This window comes from Triticum urartu, chromosome 4A (genome assembly GCF_056163025.1).
Source record: "Triticum urartu cultivar PI428250 chromosome 4A, HENAU_Tu73, whole genome shotgun sequence".
In the NCBI taxonomy this organism is placed as follows: Eukaryota; Viridiplantae; Streptophyta; class Magnoliopsida; order Poales; family Poaceae; genus Triticum; species Triticum urartu.
This window is the reverse complement of record NC_141876.1, coordinates 2,296,790-2,318,018: the sequence shown is the minus strand read 5'-3', so window position 1 is coordinate 2,318,018 and position 21,229 is coordinate 2,296,790. Positions and strand designations below refer to the sequence as shown.

Genomic DNA, 21,229 nt, shown 5'->3' with positions numbered 1-21,229 from the left:
AAATCAGCTTACAAAGAAACTCTAGTACCGGTTCATGGCATGAACCAGTACTAAAGGTCTTCGTGGGCTTATAAACCGCTCATACTGCCTCTCTCTTGGTGAGGTGGGACTAAAAATCAGCTTACAAAGAAACACCGGTTCATGGCATGAACCAGTACTAAAGGTCTTCATGGGACCCTAGACTGACCATAGCCTGACACGCCACGAACCGGTACTAAAGGTTACCCACCATTAGTGCCGGTTCAAATTCAAACGGGCACTAATGTGCTTCACATTTAGCCTTTTTCTAAAAGTGCATGACAAGTCGACATATATAGTCTCTGCATGCATGGCTTTATATGTTTGTTCACGTGTCTAGCAAGTTCCTGTCATGTGTGGTTAGCCCCCCCACTCACATAACTAATTACGGACTCTCTCATTTGCTACAACACACAACATGCATACAACCATTAGATCGAAAAATGTACACCAACTGAAGCATGCACACAATGACCAACAGAAATATACTACTGGCTAGTACTAATTTAAGCAGGGAGGCACCATTATATTAGCGCTAGCGCCACTACTACATCAACAGCAACTAATTGACCAACTAACTACACTAGGTACATCATCTGCCACCAACTTAAAACTACTTTTCCAAAAGTAAGTCCAGACTGAACCATACATGCAATCATGCCATCGGAAACACAACTAAACTGAACCAACTACTAGTAGGAGTACTAGCATGCACCCTGCTGCCCTGCTTCTTACGGAGGGATCTTCACTTGTTGACATGTACACTTCAGGACGTGTACATGGTGACGGCCTTGGTGCCCTCGGAGATGGCGTGCTTGGCGAGCTCGCCGGGGAGCACCAGCCGCACCGCGTTCTGCACGTCGCGGGACGTGAGCGTGGCGCGCCCGGCGTACTGCGCCAGCCGCGACGCCTCCGTGGCCAGCCGCTCGAACATGTCCGCCATCATCATGTCCAGCGCCTGCATCGTCTTCCCCGACGCCCCCAGGTCCGGGTGCACCTGCTTCAGCACCCGGTACACGTACGCCTTGTACCCCATGTCGATGTTGTTCCCTCCCAGCCGACGACGACGCCGCCCGCCTCTTCCTTTTCCCATGTTCTTCCTCGCCGCCGCCTCCGCCTTGCGCGTCCTGGCCTTGCCCTCGCTCCTCGCCCTCTTCTGCGTCGGCGTCTCGGGGCCCTCCGGCTTGGTCGGCTCGCCGTCGTCCTCCTCTGCAGGCCGCTTCTTCTTCCCGTCGGCGGTCTCGTCCTGGTACGCGTAGGGCTCCTCCTGCGTCTCCTGGCTCTGCAGCGACGCCGGCGTCTTGCTGCCAGCACCTTTCTTGCGCTGCTGCTGCTCCTCCTCCTGGGGTGACGGCGAGACCGGCACCACCAGCGGCCCGGCAGGCGACTTGGCGTTGGCGGCGCCTCTCTTGGAGGCGGGCTGCTTCTTGGCGCCGGCGGTGGGCTGGGCGTCGGGGGTGGTGACGACCTCGACGTGCACGTCGCGGGAGCGGGAGACGTCGACGACCTCCGGCTGCGGGTCGTCCTGGGAGGCGGGGAGGATGGTGGTGGCGACCTCCACGGTCTCCTCCACCACCTTGGTCTTGACGACGGAGCTGACCACCTTGCTGCCGCGGCGCTTGGGAGCCATCTCGCTACTCTTGCTACTGCTTTGCTAGTGTGGACTGTGGAGTGTACTGGGACTGAGCGTGAGGTGAAGTGGGTTGCACAAGTGGGTTGGACGAAGTGAGCTCGGCAGCTGGCGTACTTATGGAGGAAGGTGGGAGGGGCACGTGTAGGGTGGCCGGACACGCGGCAGCGGCAGAGGTGAGACCGGCCGGCGACGTGGTAACACGCGGAGGGAAGGAGGCGGTAAGAAACTGTCCACCGTCTTGGGCTCTGTGTGTGACCGAGCTGCATTGCGTTTGCGTTTGCGTTTGCATGGCATGCACGGTGGCCTCTTTCTGGAACAAGCTTGCACCTTCCTTCCTTGGTTGGAACGCGCGACAGCAATTCAAATTCTGGCTGTTTGAATTGTTTTTCATTCGACTGGACAGGAGGAGTAGTTCCTTCCAGACTAGTCTTTGCTGTCATGTAACGCCATGGCCATGCAAGCTCTGGACGCCTTACACGTCTGCATTATGATCCAAGGGTGTACTGTGCACTGGGCTCCACATGGACCTCCGCACCCTGGCCCGGCCCAAGCTGCCGCTCGTAGCAACTAGCAAACTTCAAAAAGGGGCTAGAGAAAAAAAAATTGTTAAGTTGATCTTTTTCATAATCAAATATGACTTCACCGATTTGTGCTAAGTCAATTTTTTCTAACATTCTAAATGGATTGCCTCCATTGGGGTAAGCCAACATTTTCTACAGGAACAATCGGCCGGCCTTTGCAGTCACAAAACAAAAACCACCAGATACTTCACCTTGGTCTCAAACATAAAAGAAACTGACTCGTAAAAAACTACACACAAGTGTTCGAGTTCATAGATATATCTTCTACGTGTAAGTCCTAATCATTCGATCTAAAGGAACCTAATTACGTGTAAATTTTAATCGATCGATCCAATGGAACCTAATTACATGCAAGTTTAATCGATCGATCTAATGGAGCCTAATTACGTGTAGGTTTCATAACAAGGAATGAATCACAGTTGCATTGATATTCCCTTAAAGACTAAAAATAAATAAAACTAAAACAAAATAATAAATTTTCTAAGAACAAATAAATTTGTGGCATTACTATTACCCTTTGGAAAGAAAGAAAATGAAAAAAAGACAAAATTTGCACATAATGTACATATAAATCACGCTGTTTAATAAAATACAAAAATAATTATATAACAATTATTGGCATTGATATTTAACCTTAAAGAAAGAAATACAATGAAATAAGTTAGTGGCATTAATATTTTCGCAAGAAAAAAAGTTTTCTGAGAACGAATCAGTTAGTAGCATTGATATTTAACGTTTAAGGAAGAAATACAATGAGATAGAAACTAAACAAAATCAAACTAGTAATTTTTTTGTAAGGAAAAATGAATTAGTGGCATTGGTATTAACCTTTAAGGACAAAGAACATAAAAAATAAAGCAAATAATGAGAAAATTTACACAAAAATGTGTTTTTTTTTCATATGCAAGAAAATGCATACAAGAGTGGAATTTTTCAAAAGTAAGTATCATAATAAGGAATGAACTAGAGTGGCATTGATATTACCCTTAAAGAAGAAGGACAATGAAATAGAACTAAAACAGAAAAAACAAAATAATGAAAATTTTCTAAGAACATATGAATTTTGTGGCATTACTATTATCCTTTGGAAGGAAAGAAAATAGAAAATGAGAAAAATTGCACATAATTTACATAGAAATTATGGATTATAATAGTGGAATTTTCTGTTGGGTTTCGTAGCAATTTCAAAAAAATTCCTACGCACACGCAAGATCATGGTGATGTATAGCAACGAGACGGGGAGAGTGTGATCTACGTACCCTTGTAGATCGACAAGGGAAGCGTTAACTTGGTTGATGTAGTCGTACGTCTCCACGGCCCGACCGATCAAGCACCGAAACTACGGCACCTCCGAGTTCTAGCACACGTTCAGCTCGATGACGATCCCCGGACTCCGATCCAGCAAAGTGTCGGGGAAGAGTTCCGTCAGCACGACGGCGTGGTGACGATCTTGATGTTCTACCATCGCAGGGCTTCGCCTAAGCACCGATACAATATTATCGAGGACTATGGTGGAAGGGGGCACCGCACACGGCTAAGAATATGATCACGTGGATCAACTTGTGTCTCTAGGGGGTGCCCTGCCTCCGTATATAAAGGCTCAAGGGGGGGGGGGAGTACGGCCGGCCAGGAGAGGCGCGCCAGGAGGAGTCCTACTCCCTCCGGGAGTAGGACTCCCCCCCTTTCCTAGTTGGAATAGGATTCGCGGAGGGGGGAAAAGAGGAGAGAGAGGAGGAAGAGGGGCCGGCCCCCTCTCCTTGTCCTATTCGGACCAAGGGGGGGAGGGGCGCGCGGCCCATCTATGGCCACCTCTCCTCTCTTCCACTAAGGCCCACTAAGGCCCATATACCTCTCGGGGGGGGGGGTCCGGTAACCTCCCGGTACTCCGGTAAAATCCCGATTTCACCCGGAACACTTCCGATATCCAAACATAGGCTTCCAATATATCAATCTTTATGTCTCGACCATTTCGAGACTCCTCGTCATGTCCGTGATCACATCCGGGACTCCGAACAACCTTCGGTACATCAAAATGCATAAACTCATAATATAACTGTCATCGTAACCTTAAGCGTGCGGACCCTACGGGTTCGAGAACAATGTAGACATGACCGAGACACGTCTCCGGTCAATAACCAATAGCGGAACCTGGATGCTCATATTGGCTCCTACATATTCTACGAAGATCTTTTATCGGTCAGACCGCATAACAACATACGTTGTTCCCTTTGTCATCGGCATGTTACTTGCCCGAGATTCGATCGTCGGTATCCCATACCTAGTTCAATCTCGTTACCGGCAAGTCTCTTTACTCGTTCCGTAGTACATCATCCCGCAACTAACTCATTAGTTGCAATGCTTGCAAGGCTTCAGTGATGTGCATTACCGAGAGGGCCCAGAGATACCTCTCCGACAATCGGAGTGACAAATCCTAATCTCGAAATACGCCAACCTAACATGTATCTTTGGAGACACCTGTAGAGCACCTTTATAATCACCCAGTTACGTTGTGACGTTTGGTAGCACACAAAGTGTTCCTCCGGCAAATGGGAGTTGCATAATCTCATAGTCATAGGAACATGTATAAGTCATGAAGAAAGCAATAGCAACATACTAAACGATCAGGTGCTAAGCTAATGGAATGGGTCATGTCAATCAGATCATTCAACTAATGATGTGATCCCGTTAATCAAATGACAACTCTTTGTCCATGGTTAGGAAACATAACCATCTTTGATTAACGAGCTAGTCAAGTAGAGGCATACTAGTGACACTCTGTTTGTCTATGTATTCACACATGTATTATGTTTCCGGTTAATACAATTCTAGCATGAATAATAAACTTTTATCATGATATAAGGAAATAAATAATAACTTTGTTATTGCCTCTAGGGCATATTTCCTTCATTTCCGCACACAAAAAAACAGTTCCCTAAGAACAAATCAGTTAGTGGCATTGATATTTAACCTTAAATGTCAAAAATATCAGTTGGTGGCATGGAAAATAATGAAATAATTACACAAAAATGTGTTTTTTTCACATGTAAGAACAAGCATGTAATAATAGAATTTCTTAAAAGTAAGTTTCATAATAAGGAATGAATAAGAGTGGCATTGATATTACCATCAAAGAAGAAAGAAAATTAAATAAAAACTAAAACAAGAAAACAGAATAATGAAATTTTCTAAGAACGAATGAATTAGTGGCACTATTACTACCCTTTGGAAAGAAAAAAAATTGCACATAGTTTACATAAAAATTATGTTTTTTATAATATGCAAGAACAAACATATAATAGTGGAATTTTCGCAAAAAAGTACACTAAGAAAGAATCAGTTAGTGGAATTGATATTTGATCTTAAACAAAGAAAGAAAAATGACAGATTTGCACATAATTTACATAGAAATTACGCATTTTCATAATATGCAAGAATAAACATATAATAGTGAAATTTTCGCAAAAAAGTACACTAAGAAGGAATCAGTTAGTGGAATTGATATTTAATCTTAAACAAAGAATGAAAAATGACAAATTTGCACATAATTTACATAGAAATTATGCATTTTCATATTCATTTGCACATAATTTACATACAAATTGCGCATTTTCATAATATGCAAGAATAAACATATAATAGTGGAATTTTCGCAAAAAAGTACAGTAAGAAAGAATCAGTTAGTGGAATTGATATTTGATCTTAAAGAAAGAAAGAAAAATGACAAATTTGCATATAACTTACATAGAAATTATGCATTTTCGTAATATGCAAGATTAAACATATAATAGTGGAATTTTCGCAAAAAAGTACAGTAAGAAAGAATCAGTTAGTGGAATTGATATTTGATCTTAAAGAAACAAATAAAAGTGACAAATTCGCACATAATTTACATAGAAATTACGCATTTTCATAATATGCAAGATTAGACATATAATAGTGGAATTTTCGCAAAAAAAAGTTCCCCAAGAAGGAATCAGTTAGTTGAATTGATATTTGACCTTAAAGAAAGAAATAAAATGAAATAAAAACTTAACAAAATCAAAGTAATATTGTTTTTAAGGAAAAATGAATTAGTGGCACTGGTATTACCCTTTAAGAAGAAATAAAATAAAATTAATTAAATCAAATAGTGAAAAAATGCACGCAATTTTTTTAATCATATGCAAGAACAAGTATATAACGATGGAATTTCTCAAAAAGAAGTTTGATAATAAGGAATGAGTTAGAGTGGCATTAATATCACCCTTAAATAAGAAAGAAAATAAAAGGAAAACAAAAACAAAAACAAAAAATAATGAAATTTTGTAAGAATGGATGAATTAGTGGCATTAATATTACCCTTTGGGAAGAAATAAACTAAAAAAAATGACAACATTTGCACATAATTTTCATAAAGTACGCTTTGTATAACAAAAATAAACTTATAGTAGAGAAATTTCACAAAAAGGAGTTTCTTAAGAAGGAATAAATTAATAACAATGGCTTTTCCATTTAAGAAGAAAAAAGTGAAACAAATAATGACAACATTTGCATAAAATTTACATGGAAATTGTGCTTATCATAATATGTAAGAATAAACATTTAATGGTGGAATGTCTGCAGGAAAGAAGTTTCCTCAGAAGCAATAAGTTGGATTCATACTTATCTAAAAATAATAAAATCAGCAAGCATTGCCAACTATTAGTACTATTGTTAGAATCACTTCATTAATTTGCCCTACTCGTGCTGATGACTAGCTAGCTAATACTCGTCCACCAGCTGAGCTGGGCAAAGATACACCACAGTAAATACTTGAGACCCAACAACACAGGTCTATGCACCATCATTTCATTGCCTAACAACAATGCAAGGCAAGTATTTCAGACTGATGCAGTATGAACTAACTAGGCAGTGGAAACCACTTAATAATTTACAACAGCAGCCATCAACATCCCTCCCTATGTACACCTAGTCGATGGCACCTACTGTACACAAAACAAACAAATGTCTTTTGCAACAAGACTGAATGTTAAGGAAGATGCATGCTGGAGACAAGTTAGTCAGTCCCAGCCCATGAGCATGTTGGTGACGCTGTCGACGATCTTGCTCCGCACCGAGCACGAGAGCTCGTGTTCGTCCTCCCCCAGGTGCACCCTGTACACTTCCCATTCCCGATCGTCCACCACATGCCTTCCGATCTCAGCCTACAAACCAAGAATGAACAAGCGATCAGAGCGAGGTGTGTGGTTGTCAGACAGGAATGAACATGATTTCATTACCAAGAAGACTCGTCTATGGAGGTTCTTAAGCGCGAGCGTGATGTCATAGAACACCAGCGGTCTGCCCTTTCCGGACACCTCCACCGGGTTCGCCACCAGCAGCTCCGAGTCGGGGCCCCGGTTCACCAACGCCACGCGGAGCGGCCGCAGCAGCTCCATCCTCAGGCGGGAGCACATGCTTCTCTGTTTCTGCTGGTCAAGTATCTTTTTCCCATCCGACTGCACCGCGAACAGATCCACCTCGCACCGGCCCTTCTGGCCCGCGTAGAACCGGCCATACGAAATCTGACAGCAAACACAACTCCCTACTCAATACATATCCCACCCAAAGAAATAAAATAAAAATACCGTTGCTTCGATATACTGAATTACCTGGATGTTGCAGTCCTTGACTGTTCTCATGATGTCGTACAGGAGGCCCTTGTGGTCGCCGCACTGTATCTGAATCAGGGTGTGCACGGGGCTGAGGGAGTTGTCCATAGTGACCGACAGGCTACCGCTGGACCTCGAGCGGCTTGATTGCTCCTCTATGGCATCTACCTCGCTGAACATCTGCTCCAGGACAACAGGCGACAACAATGCTGAAGCTTGGAGGCAAGAAGACATGTCCTCCGTCGCGGATTCTATTTCGCAACTCGTCACGGAGTCGCCTAAGACACTCTGGAGCTTTTCATAGGCCTCTTCCCTCCTGCTCTTTGTGTGTAGAAGTTCCCTGAAATCATTGCACGAGGTATCCGTTCATTTACCGTCACAAAGGTAGACATACTTATATTTGAAATGATGGACATCAATTACTAAACATAAGCCATGCAGATTTTCTATTTCAAATGATGTACCTTAGTAAACATAAACTACAGAGCTGAAGATTACCTAGTAAACTATGAAAGAAAACATGACTGAACAACTTCATACTGCTAAGAGAAGCAATTAACGAGTTATAGAGGATCATATGCTCTCATGATAAATTCGCAAGAAGGTTCTCTAATTATGCATATCCTAAGACAATACCATATCCCTTGAGAAATGAACACTGTTCAACCAGCAGGTTGCAAAAAGTCAACAATACTTTGTTATGGGATTGACAAACAAAATAACCTATGGGAGGCACCGAAAAGAATGTACGAGGAGATAAGAAATGGACCTAGCATCAGTGATGAAGAAAAGGTCCATCACTCTCCCATCTGGCGTGGTGGAGACCTTGACCCTCCTAATTGTGAGTTCCATCTCGGAGAGCACGCACGTCACGTCTGCAAATCAGACAGCAGGTCAGGATTAGACATTTCCTTTGTACACATTATGAATCCTGTCATGCTCTTTCACTGGGAAAAACATTTCTCAAACATGCCCACTAACACCTCCAAGTGAGGACTAGACATCCTAAATTCTTACAATTATCATATACTAGGAAATACCAGGGTCACAAGAATTGGGGTGCCAAACAATATACATCGATTACATCACAGTAGATAAACACATGAATTCCTCCGGTTGCGTATGTGAGCGGTCTACCAGGAGACGAATGAATGATAGTCTCACAAGAAACCATAGAAGAAAGTCAGTCAATAGTCAATGTAATCCGGAGGGCTCGGCGAGTCAGGGTGTTTTCTTCAGTCAGTCAGTCGATCAGTAACATCATAGACTAGCAAGTGCCAAACAAAATACTCCCTCTGTAAACGAATATAAGAGCGTTTAGATCACTATTTTAGTGATATAAACACTCTTATATTTCTTTACGGAGGGAGTAGCAAGTAATTCTTGTAAAACGGCATCTGACATAGACAGCATGGATCAAGCAGTACCTAGAAAGAAGCTGCGGAGAAATTGAGTTAACCAATTACGCACTTTGTTGACAAGCACACACAGCACAGCATCTAATAATCTGAAGCAGACACGATATGAGAGGTGGTGAACTGAAGAAATCTAGTATTACCGTGGAGGAGGCCCATCCGGTCGTAGCAGCAGAACTTGAGCAGGAACACCTGGGGCTCGGCGTCGGGGTCCTGGAGGCCGGCGGCGGCGAGGTAGGCGCTGTCGACGCCGAAGGGCGCCGGGACGGGGCAGAGGTCGACGAGGCGGTCCTTGAGGACGTCCCAGGCGACGGCCCGGCCTCGGCGCGCGGCGACCCAGAGCACGATGTAGCACCAGCGGCCGTCGGTGCTCATGTCGCCCTTGTGGACGTTGAGGCCGAAGAGGAGGACGAGGCGGCAGAGGTCGCAGCCCAGGCCCGTCTTGTCGGGGCAGCTCACGGTGACCACGGTGGGGTCCCCCGCGCCGTCCCCGTGCACGATTTGGACCACCTCGTCGCTCGGGCTCGGGATCCCCATCCCTCTCTCTGTTGTTGGCGAGAGATGGGCTCAAAAACCAAATCTTTGGGCTGGTTCGGTTGGTTGGTTGCTCCGTCCGTCCGGAAAGGGGAAGTTTGCTCACTCCGTCGTTCCACTCGCTGGTTAGTATTTGGAGGTGGGTCTTGTCTGGTGTTGGTGGCCGGCCGGAGGGGAAGGGGAAGGGGAAGGGGACGAGGACGAGGAATCTTGGGGACTGGATTCCTCCCAGGCTCTTTGTTGGCATGATAATCTGAGTGAGGATGGAGGATGGCATGTATAAGGAGGTCAATAAATCTTTGCAACATAACTTTTGTTGAAAAATTTGTGTCTGGAAATAAAAAGAACAAAAAAGAAAAGAAAAAAGATTGAAGACATCAAGGGAAGAATAGTCTTTCTTTCATGTTGCATGTGGCATGGACAATACTTTCCACAAGTGAGAGCGACATGTGGTGCAATATGTACCGTCACCGTGTATATATTGCAAAGCGGCGATGGGGACTGAAGACTGTAGCTCGGCTTTGTCCCCGGTAAGTAAGCAAACACGTGCCACAACGCAACAAGTCAAGCACAAAGTGAAGAGAGAGGTTCTTTTATGATCTCTTTTTATGGTGGTGGTGGTGGCATTTCTTAATTCAGTTTTACCATCTCTTTTCACTGCAAAAGAAATGAGGCAACCATTCTACCATCTTTTCACTGCAAAGGATGACGTTTTAGGTTGAAAAATCAAACCACCATTGCAGTGCCCCATGCCAACCCAGGTCCATCATATTTTTTTGAATTTTTTTTTGAATTTTTCAGGTCCATCATATGAAGGTTCATATCGCTGTCTTAGCTTTGATTTGCGCTGCCTTTAATTACTTTTATGTTGTGGCTGGTGGCATTTCTTAATTTTACCACTAGTACTACTACTACTACTACTACTACTTGTACCACCACGTACTGAAAATATTGTACTCTTAGCTAACATCCACCCATCCACCATGTACAGACAGACAATTGAAGTCCGTCCATCCATTTGGTATCATCCAATCCATGTCCTTGTCTCGAGCGTCGTCGCCGGCTGGATACTTCTCCCTCCATGGCTGTGTGTGTGGCGATCAAATCCGAATTACACATGCCGCTCTACGTCATCTTCTAATGTTGTGTTTCGTCATCATCATATGATTCTCCTTTTTGTGAAAATGACTCTTATTTATTTTAAAAGCTCACAAAAATCACAAAGCACCCTAAATATAATTACAAAATAACATCATCAAACGACCACTTATACAAAGGCTGCTAACAGTCAGGTTTATTAATTTTATCAAGGAACCGACAGCCAGTTTCGTCCGGGCGACAATTAGACATGGATTGAATTGTTTTTCATTGCAGAGAAGAAGATCGACAAGGAAGAGACATATACAGTGAGTGAGTGATGAAATACTCCTACCGGTGGAGTAGAGCAGAGTGGGAGTCTAATACAGTGAGTGAGTGAGTAAGTGATGGCTGTCAGATCTGAATCTCAGCTACCATTCCTACTCCTCTTTGGATACATACACCACCAAAGTCCAAAGAGTAACCACTTATTATTAGCTACCAGGAGTAATTAACTAACTAAATACTACATGTAAAGAGATACACCAGAGATTTAATCTTATACTCTATCCGTAAAGAAATATAAAAGCGTTTAGATCACTAAAATATGAAGTACCATTTTCTATACCTTTCTTCCATCTTCATCGCTGCTTTCTCCTGATACGGCCAGTTAGGAAATTGTGTGGGTGATGCATGTCTAGGCATACAATTTAGTTTTAGAAAGTTCACCAACCACACAACTCCCTAACTAGCCATAGCATGTGAACAAAGCTGAAATCTAGTATTAATTTAGAGTCAGTCGTCGTGCACACACGGCTAGGCATACAATTTAGTTCGAGAATATACACCACCCAAATGATTTCTTATATGGCTACATCCTGTGAACAAAATTGACATGTATTAAGTCATTGTTCAGACACGGCTAGGCATACATAAAATCTAAGCTTGAGAATGTGCTTCACCCACACGATTCTCAAGCTGCCCGCATCATGTGAAGTTAAAATACACTTCCTCTGTCTTAAAATTCTTATCTTACATTTGTCTAGATATGAATATATCTAACACTAAATCGTAACTAAATACATCCGTATTTAAACAAATCTAAGATACGAATTAGGACGGAGGGAGTATTAATTTAGAGTCAGTCATCATGCACTCACCGCTAGGCACACATAAAATCTAAGCTTGAGAATGTGCTTCACCCACACAATTCTCAAGCTGCCCGGATCATGTGAAGTTAAGATATATTAATTTAGAGTCAGTCATCATGCACGCATGCCTAGACATGCAATTTACCTTGAGAAAATGCACCGCCCAGGCGATTCCCTAGCACCCCACCATGCGAACAAAATTGACATGTACTAATTCAAAGTGAGTCATCGTGCACTCAAGCAGGCATACAATTCAGCTGAAAAATGTGCATTACCAACATGATTCCCTAGCTGGCCGCACAAATGTGAACATAGCTAGCATGTATTAATTAGAGAAATTCATCATACACGCATACCCAGATATACATTTTCACTTAAAAATGTGCACCACCTACATGATTCTCTAGCTGGCTGCACCATGGGAACAAATTTGACATGTACTCCCTCCGTTTCAAATTACTTGTCTCAAAAGTGGATAAAAATGAATGTATCTACAACTAAAATATGTCTAGATACATCTATTTATGCGACAAGTAATTCCCGATGGAGGAAGTATTAATTTAGAGCCAACCATCTTCCATGCACGCCTAGGCATACAATTTAACTTGAGGATGTGCACCACCCACACAATTCCCTAGCGGTTCACACCATGTGAACAAAGTTGAAATGTATTAATTTAGAGCCAGTCATCATGCACGCACGCTTAGGCCCGGTTTTTTTCTTCTTAGATGCCAGTTGTCTTATCCTGATGTATTATCTTGTGGGTGTTTCCCTCACTAATCTTGGAATATAAGCAGGGGATCAAGTTTGCATAAAAATAAAGAAAAAAACACACTTGGCACACCGGCCCACCGTTGCAGTACAGTGCAGTGCTTCCAACCCAACCCAACTCCATCATACAAAGAGTATCATAGGAAGGAGGGAAGATCCACATCGTTGTCTACTTCGATTTGTGTTGCTGCTTCTTTTTCTTCCTTTTCTATGGTGAGGATGACGGTATTTCTTAAATTTACCACTAGTACTACAACCAAAATTCTTAAGACGGACAATTCAAGTCCATCCATTTGGTATCCACCCAATCCATCCACATGTCCTTGTCACGTGTGTCGTCGTCAGCTAGATACTACGTACTCCCTCCATCGATCCATCCATGGGCATGGATAGATCCCATCTCGGGCCGTGTGTGGCAATCAAATCCTAATTACACATGTTGTCATCTTTTAATTTCACATTTCGTCATCATCATCATCATCATCATCATATCTAATTTGCTGTTTGTTTTTGCCATCATCCATGAGTTACATACGTATATACAGGGAGGTTGCTAACAGATAACAACCATGTTTATTTTAGGGTAATGTTATTCAGTGAACCGCTGGCTGGGAAATGATGGCAAAACAAACATTTTTCACAGCAATTGTATTGTCTAAAGCATAGCAATTTTTCCCAGTGAACATGGCAACTTTCACAACAAATTTTTGAAGAAAGTACCGATTGATCCTCCCGGCCCTCGCGTCGTCCCCTTGGGCGACTCGGGGGCGACTAGGGTTCCGCCACCGCCGCCAGCCCCCTCCACCCCCTTCCTCCTCCTCGCCGCTACCAGAGACGGCCGCCGGGAAGGCCGCGCGGACGCCGGTGAAGGTGGCGGCGGGGATCTCGGCGCTCCTCCCCCTCTTGGAGGCCCGTGGTTCCTGGGGCGGCGGCCCTTGCCGGAGAGGCGACGTCGTCGGGCGGTGGGCGGCGTTCACAGGGGGTGCTGGCCAGCGTGCCCGGCCGCGCGGGCGGCAGGTGGCTGGTGGAATCCGGCCACGGCGTGAAGCTTTCTTCGCCAGATCTGGAGGTGTGAAATCCCTATTCCCTGCTGCCTCTCTCTCGCCTCCGGTGTGGGCTAGCGTTTCTGGCTCCGGCGTTGGTGCGTGTTGGTGGCCAGCTAGGGAACCGGGGGAAAGCTTGGCCGGTCCGGCCGGCCCGGCGGCGGCAACGCCCAAGGGCGCTGCTTTCCTCCATGGGGGCGCAGCCGAGGTCCCCTGCTCTCCACCCCGATCCCCCTGCTTGGGTGAAAACCTTTATCCTCGGCGGATTTGGCGGCGGCGGCGCCTTGCGCATTGTGACCTTGCTGGAGGCGTCGTCAAGGGTGCGGGGCTCGGTCGGGAGGTTATGCAGGTGAGGGATTGAGCTACCTCCTCTGCGTCGTCCGATTCCTTGAAGCTTGTCTCCAACTAGTTGGGCATGGACTGTGGCGGAGCAGCCGGCGCGGCATATCCCAAATCGATGTGGTCATCCTACGTTCACCTTGTGATGCGAGGGCAACATTCTTCCAGCTCTAGGGTGAGCTTCTCGAAATCCCGATGGTGCGGTGCCTACGTGCCATGGCGAGGGGGAAGGGTCCCTTTTCGGTGATTGAGAGGGAAGATGTTGGTTCCCTTCTTCTCTAGGTGTTCCTGGAGCACAGTCCATCCTTGAAGGTCGGCTATGTCCTGCTGTGCTGCTTCGTTTTCTGCTACATATGATCCTAGTGTGGAGTGCTCGGCCTGTGCTAGCTGCAATTCATTTGCGGCTTGCAGAGGTTGTAGTGAGTAGGCTTTCCAGTGTTCCCCGTTGTATCGTTCTGACCGTTGTAAGTTGGGTTGTCTGTTGTAACTCCTGGCCGGTTGATGGCTTTGTTAATTCAAAGCTGGGCTCTTCGCGAGCCTTCATTCTAAAAAAAAACTTTCACAACAAATTCTTGTTTTGCCTGAAATTACCATGTGTTTTTGAAGAATCTGTCATTCTCCCACAAAGTAATATGCCATAAAAAAATATTCGCAAATGCCGTATCTTCTAGCGAACGTTTGATGGCTATTGTGATCCTTATCTTATCATGGAACCAAGACAAACAATCTGCCCAAAACCGAGCACTCCGTTCATGAAGCTATTGATGAAGAAGATAGGAGATGAGCTCCAGAACTGAGGGCTCACTGGCAATGGTCTCCCGGCTGCTTGGGTGAGCCGCCGGCAGCCTTTGTGTTGTGCCAATAATCAAACACGTGCCACACACACAAGTCAAGCGGTGGTAAAGGAGATCAGGAGCTCTCATGCTTCTCCATTCCATTTTAGGCTGAAAAATCAAACATGGATATGGTGCAGTCCAGTCCAATGCAGTGCCACCAACTCCATCAGTAGATATGAAGGAAGGAAGATCCACACGATCGATCGCGTCTGGCTCTGATTTGTGCTGCCTTTTGTTTTGTTTTGTTTTGTTTTGTTTATGGGGTGGTGGCATTTCTTAAGTTTACCACTAGTCGAGAGAGTGGCATTTCTTATGTTACAACCAAAATTGCCCGTGTGTGTTGGTTATGCTTTGTCACGGGCTACATCAGCATCTGGGAGCTGCAAAAGCCGAAGCAAAAGCCCAAACAAAACAGGGCCTAGTGATTTACCGCTCGTTTTTGGCCCCATCCGAATCCGATGCATCCATGAGTTGCAATATCACTAGATTCGTCATGCAGTTTTCTTTTCATAATTTTATTTCTGTAGCGTCTTTAGTTTATCCCATCAACGTATACGTACCTACCTAGCTACTGGGTGGTACATGTGCACGTATGCTATGTACCTACCGCTGCCACACCGATCTGGTGGTAGCGGTGGAGTAGACAAGAGGACTGCTCTGCTCTGCTCTAATACAGTGAGTTGAGTGAGTGGCAGCTGCCATCAGATCTGAATCTCGGTCAGCTTGCATTTGTACTCCACAAGCAACCAAGTGTATTACAGTATTAGCCAAGGAGATAGGTAGGAGTAGTAACTAACTAGACGACCAAATTTCATTCCTTCCTTGCTCTCAAAGAAAACTTCATTACTACTAGTACGACGACAACAACAACAACAACAATTATTATTTTCACATCAAGTTACTACCAACATATATACCTAGTAGTACTACCTGCCACATTCTGTAACAACCAACTGCCAACATATATAGCTAGGTACTCCCTCCGTTCCATAATTCTTGTCGTGGTGGTTTTAATTCAAACAACGACAAGAATCAGGAACGGAGGGAGTCGACAACATCTTGTGCTGTTTATTACCTCCGATCCACACTAAATTCACAGCCAAACAAGAAAAGAAAAGAAGAGGAAGAAGAAGAAGAGCTGTGCCCAGTTCCAATCCGAAACAGACGTACTGCTGAGTTTCTTGAAGCAATTCATTATACCTTAATTTCTTCCATCTTCGTCGCCTATTCGTCCCGGAACGACACCACCTTTGAACAAGAGGCCGTCCTTCCCGACGACGGCTCGCTCGTCCTCTTGCTCGCGCTTCTCGACAGGTTGCTGTTAAACCCTTTCGGCCACGCTTCTTCTTCTTCTTCGCAAATAACTCTGCAATCGTGCTACGTGCTTCAGGATTGATATATACGGAGAAAAAGTATGCAGGCATGAACATGTACAGACAGATAATGATGTAAACCAAGGCGATCGATCGGCTTTACGTGCGTACCCTTCCTGGTGACTGCGCGACGAAGAAGAAGAGCGTTTAAGTGCACCGTCGAGCAGGCGGCCACTGCAATTTTCTGCAGGCTTGAGCGCGCCGAGAGGACACAGCTCCGGAGACAACGGGTACTCGAGCTGCGGGAAACACGGCTTGTAGGACGACGTCTGCATCAAGCCGAAGCCGCCGGGGTGGCTCGGCCCGCAGGCCATGAGGCGCATCAGCAGGTTGGCCGGCTTCAGCCTGCCACTGACGGAGCCGCCCGTGGCAGCAGCAGCGGCGGCAGCCCTGTCGTCCTCCACCGGCAGAGGAAGGCACCTCCTCCTGCCGGCCGCCTCCGCCCGGATGAGGGACTGCAGGGTCCCGCTCCTCCTGCTGCGAGGCTGGTTCTCCCCTGCCGGCGCACGGGTGCAACGGGATTCTTCCTCATCTACGACAATCTCCGGCCCTTCCGGCGATGATGATGCTCTTGCTGTGTCCTGTCTGTGTTGCAGCTTCACGTCGTCCCACCTCGCTTTATCATCTGTTTGTGTGGCCGCGTCGCTCCCTGCCGCTGCTGGTTTGGGGGGGCTGGGTGAGCTTGTGTCTGAGGAAGCCATGCTTGCCTTGGGGGACGAGTTGCTCGACGAGCCTGAATGTGGTGGTATTCTGCAGTGCTCGTCGTCCCCAATGGTGGAGGCAGATGGTGTTGACGGCGAGTCCGGCCGGGGAAGCGGCGGTGGTACCGCGACCTCTTTCATGGTTGGAACGACAGCAGCACGAGTTGTTGTTGGTGGCGGCGGCGGTACTTCCTCTTTGATGACTGGAACAGCAGGGTAAGTTGTAGGAGTAGGAGATGGAGACTTGGAAGTCCAGCCTTGGTTTGATGATCCAGGAGAAGGAGGCGAGTCTTGTTGTCGAGCCGGCTTGCAGGGCTGAACCTTTGCATTGTCTGCACATGCTGCATTATTCTGCTGATGATCTGAAACAGTAGGGTATGATGAAGTGGCAGTTTGGAAAGGCACAAATTACAGTTGCTCATGACTCATATGGAATTAATACCTGGCACTGGCAGAGGCTTTGAGTGGTCGAATGGGAGCTCGGAGCCCTTGAGAACGTACTCTGTTCCTTGCGTGGGCAGCAGCAGATCATCCGCAGACAGGTCGTGCCACACGAACCCAGTCTTGTAGCTCCTGCATTGCATCGTTGCCTTATGAATAAACACAATGTTTGTCGGACAACAGACGGGTCTCAAGATCGATGGGTATGTATATGTAGGTAGGTAGGAACCTCTTGCAGGACCAGGAATACTTGGCAGCCATGCCCTTCCCTCTCAGGGCGTCCAGCCGGCCAATCACATCTGAACAAACAAATTGCAATCATTCAAGGTAAGGCATCATCCTACAACAAACCACTAGCAGCAATGAAAATCAGGCTGCAGTAGCAGCTTACTAACTAACCTCGGAGGTAGAGGCCTTGTGGGGAGGCGAGTTGGACCTCCATGAAGTGCGGGTGCTCGAGTTGATGATTCCGGCACAGGTAGTACACCACCGCCACTCTTGTCCCCAGCTCGTGCCTCCTGGCCGGTTGTGGCTCCGGCTCCACCCTGACTGCCTTGGTGCGCATCCCGGACGGGCTGGCGCGCCGCCTCGCCCTCCCCTCCATGGCGCTCCGTGGATCCTCCAACGACATGTATGGGTGTGTAGAGTCTGATCAGTCATGATCAGAAATAGCAGAGTCAGAAGAGATCAAGACAAGGCAGGCAAGAAACAGAATGGGGGCCGAAGAACGCGGATCAGACCTGCTGCTGCTGCTGTTCCTGGATTCAATGAGATTGTCGTGCTTGGTCTTCCCTAGCTAGCTCTGGGTTGAGAAGGGGCCGAGCCCTTTTGTAAGTAGGAGGAGGAGGAGGAGAGGAGTGTTGAGTAAGAAAGAATGAAAGAGATACGGGGACGAGTAGTTGTTTGGTGTAGTTGCTGCGCACATGGGGCACATGTAGGATGGCCACAGTACACTTGGACTTGCTCTGCTGGGTATTGGTGTACGTGGGGGGTGAGTGAGTGAGTGAGATTTGGTTCGTTGGCAGGTTTCACTTTTACTCCATGCAATGCAGCCACCTTTCCTCTTTCCTGAGCACTGCTTTGCCTTTGCATCTTCAGCCTTTTCCACATACCCCCATGCTTGCTTCCACTGCAGACCTGCCTGGTGAGTGGAGCGCCTCTTGGGTCTCGCCCTCTTTGATTTGATTCCCCTCACCTGGAGCTAGCTGATACAATATACACGTAAGATAATTCCTTTCATACTCACCACTAGTGCAGTTACACATAAATTTTCCAATCAAGTGACAAATTTGGATGTATAAAGAAATTCGGATGCATAGAGCTGAGATACATCCTTGATTTAGCACAACACAAATTAACCTCAACATTATCTGGAATAAATGAGCAGCTCCTCTCGTTGGTCCATCCGTTTCTGTATGTCTTCTCTTCTATAATGCAAAGGCAGAGCTCCTGCTATTCCCGTCAAAAAAAGAAAAGAAAAGAAAAGTAGAACCAATTTCCAATAATGGCTACTTCCTAGCATCTTATATTATCCCCCTGGTCCTAACCACTCTAGCAGAGCAGACATGAGCGACTAATAAGGTGACCAATCTTTACATGCATCATCATGTTATGCAAAGAGCAATCCAGTGAGAAGTAACTAGTTGCTGAGTTTGGTAGTATACCACTTTTCAGGATTCCTCCTAGAAAAGGGGCATAATTATAATTATTGTTAGTTATTATCCCACTTTGTCCTTTGGCTGAATGGAATGTCAACTAATCAGCACGTCTAATCAACCAAATGCCTATCTGCCACACGACTCAGAAATCACAATCGTACTCGTGTGCGCCATTTAAAGAGTAGCTACAGAGAACGCCTACGTGGATGATAAAGCTATAAATTGTGTACCGTTGATATGTTGAAATGTGCTGGAGAGACGCAAAGTCATGAAACAAGTAAATAGCCAAGAGGATTTGAAATGGTACGTACATGAAATGGGCAGCTGTCAGTAGTGCAAAGCGCAGCTCAGTGAGAAGTATAACCCTTTTGAGGACTCTGTCTTTTTGGCTGAACGGAATGTCAACAAAGCAGCACGTCACGTCTAATCAACCTGATGCATGTCTGCCATAACACCTCATCAACTAGACCCTCCCCATGCTGGAAGATCTCCGTCGAAAGTTGCAGCTGAGCTATAAACATAAATGTTTCATTGAGGCATGTAAGTAAGTAGATGCAATTCAGAATTCAGTTAAGCAAATACTCCTAGGGAGATCCATAATCCATAGCATGCATTCATATTCATATGGTAGTAGAAAACAGGACTCAGAGGTCATGATTGTACTTATGTGCGTCACCTAAAGAATAGAGCTGGGCATAGAACACCTATGTAGATGATACAGCTAAAAATTGTGTACGTACCAGTCATATGTTGAGATGTGGTGGAGAGACGCAAAGTCATGAAGGAAGTAAATAGCCAGGAAGGATATGACAATTTGAAATCAGTACAACATTTCCTTACAGGAATGGCAGCTGTCAGTAGTGCTAAGAAAATTAATTGATTGAATTGAAAATGTACTTTTAGCAGCTCCAAACAATAGTACATTGACGGCTGCCAGGATTTCGTTGAAAGTGATGCCGACTGAACCGTCTGTTGATAAAATCGAAGACATGGTCCTACTTGTGTGCGTGTCGAAATGAAATAAATCGGAATCAATGCCGAGAGGAGGACCTAACCTAAGCAGATGATAAATAGAGATATGAATCTTGGACCGCTCGCTGCAATGGAGGATCACAAAGTCGTGGAATGAAGTAAACAGGCAAAATGATGTGAGTTAATACCATCATTCCCTACGCCGGCTACGGGAAATGAGCAAGTGCTAATAAACTAGTACTCCCTCCGTAAACTAATACAAGAGCGTTTAGAATACTAAAGTAGTGATCTAAATGCTCTTATATTAGTTTACAGAGGGAGTAGTAATGGAATGAGCGGAACGAGTAGTGCACTTGGGAACACTGAGGTGCTGAGCTATACATACATTGCTGGTCACCAAAATTTGATACTGACTGAATCATCTAGAGTATTACTATGTGAAACTAGCAACAAGATTCAGAGTTTCAGACACGATGTATTGTATACAACACCTTATGCTCGAGAATGAATCACCGGAGCAGCTCGACCTTCTTCTTCCTCCTCCCCTTGAGGAAGAGGAAGAGGAAGAGGAAGAGGAAGACCTCCCTGTCGACCAGATCCATCGCAGTCACGGCGACTCCGGCATTGAGCCTCCCTGTTTGTTTGTGTCCAAGAACCAGTCGAAACGCATTCAGATAATGCAGGTTGCTGTGCTTTGGCTTGAGCACCTCCACCAAGATCCATTCAGATAATAAAGGGGGAAATCCTCGGCCTCTGCATCAGAAAGATGCATACATGGATACACCTGCCTGCCTCATGGTCTTCACGGTGCTGGTGTGGTGTATGTTGCAATGGCGCAGCGCAGGAGGTTACCGGGGATGGGGAAATGGTTGATGGCGCTGCGCATCAGGACGTGGAAGAGGCGCAGTCGAGCGGCGAGGAGAGGGAGCGTAGGGTTAGGAGGAGGAAGGCGATGAGGATGATGGCGGCGACGGCGTGGGTGGAGGAGGAGACCAACGTCCTGCGCGCCCCAGAAGCGGCGGTCGGGTCCATGGCGACGGCCATGGATGGACGGCG

The 21,229-nt window shown here is 45.8% G+C and overlaps 3 protein-coding genes across 4 annotated transcripts; all 3 read right to left on the bottom strand.

Moving 5' to 3' along the window:
- Positions 1-489: 489 nt before the first annotated feature.
- On the bottom strand, positions 490-1,762 carry LOC125553326 (uncharacterized). The gene has a single exon (XM_048717131.2). It carries the CDS (start codon positions 1,646-1,648, stop codon positions 785-787), a length of 864 nt encoding a protein of 287 aa, XP_048573088.2. The 5' UTR covers positions 1,649-1,762; the 3' UTR covers positions 490-784.
- A 5,254-nt stretch (positions 1,763-7,016) lies between these two features.
- LOC125550141 (ACT domain-containing protein ACR10-like) lies at positions 7,017-10,187 on the bottom strand. The gene is made up of 5 exons (XM_048713057.2): positions 9,421-10,187; positions 8,632-8,737; positions 7,863-8,202; positions 7,491-7,775; positions 7,017-7,415 (listed from the first exon to the last, which is right to left on the bottom strand). The coding sequence occupies exons 1-5, from the start codon at positions 9,812-9,814 to the stop codon at positions 7,272-7,274; spliced, it is 1,269 nt and encodes a 422-aa protein (XP_048569014.2). The 5' UTR covers positions 9,815-10,187; the 3' UTR covers positions 7,017-7,271.
- Positions 10,188-15,952: 5,765 nt separating this feature from the next.
- On the bottom strand, positions 15,953-21,208 carry LOC125550137 (uncharacterized). Of its 2 annotated transcripts, none has more exons than XM_087517359.1 (8): positions 19,942-21,208; positions 19,513-19,712; positions 18,284-18,748; positions 17,943-18,191; positions 17,773-17,842; positions 17,545-17,675; positions 16,513-17,464; positions 15,953-16,394 (listed from the first exon to the last, which is right to left on the bottom strand). In XM_087517359.1, exons 4-8 carry the CDS (start codon positions 18,172-18,174, stop codon positions 16,253-16,255), a joined length of 1,527 nt encoding a protein of 508 aa, XP_087373485.1. In that variant the 5' UTR covers positions 18,175-18,191; positions 18,284-18,748; positions 19,513-19,712; positions 19,942-21,208; the 3' UTR covers positions 15,953-16,252. The 2 variants fall into 2 exon arrangements, with proteins under 2 accessions (XP_087373485.1, XP_087373486.1); XM_087517360.1 differs by having other exon boundaries at positions 20,665-21,208.
- Between the last annotated feature and the right edge of the window lie 21 nt (positions 21,209-21,229).

Excerpts from the sequence above, each read along its gene's own strand:
- LOC125553326 (XM_048717131.2), bottom strand. The coding sequence starts at position 1,648 with ATGGCTCCCAAGCGCCGCGGCAGCAAGGTGGTCAGCTCCGTCGTCAAG.
- LOC125550141 (XM_048713057.2), bottom strand. The coding sequence starts at position 9,814 with ATGGGGATCCCGAGCCCGAGCGACGAGGTGGTCCAAATCGTGCACGGG. Across the intron at positions 8,738-9,420 it reads CCGGATGGGCCTCCTCCACG|ACGTGACGTGCGTGCTCTCC; the intron begins GTAATACTAGAT and ends TCTGATTTGCAG. Across the intron at positions 8,203-8,631 it reads TTCTTCATCACTGATGCTAG|GGAACTTCTACACACAAAGA; the intron begins GTCCATTTCTTA and ends CAATGATTTCAG.
- LOC125550137 (XM_087517359.1), bottom strand. The coding sequence starts at position 18,174 with ATGTCGTTGGAGGATCCACGGAGCGCCATGGAGGGGAGGGCGAGGCGG. Across the intron at positions 17,843-17,942 it reads ACAAGGCCTCTACCTCCGAG|ATGTGATTGGCCGGCTGGAC; the intron begins GTTAGTTAGTAA and ends TTGTTTGTTCAG. Across the intron at positions 17,676-17,772 it reads TATTCCTGGTCCTGCAAGAG|GAGCTACAAGACTGGGTTCG; the intron begins GTTCCTACCTAC and ends GATGCAATGCAG.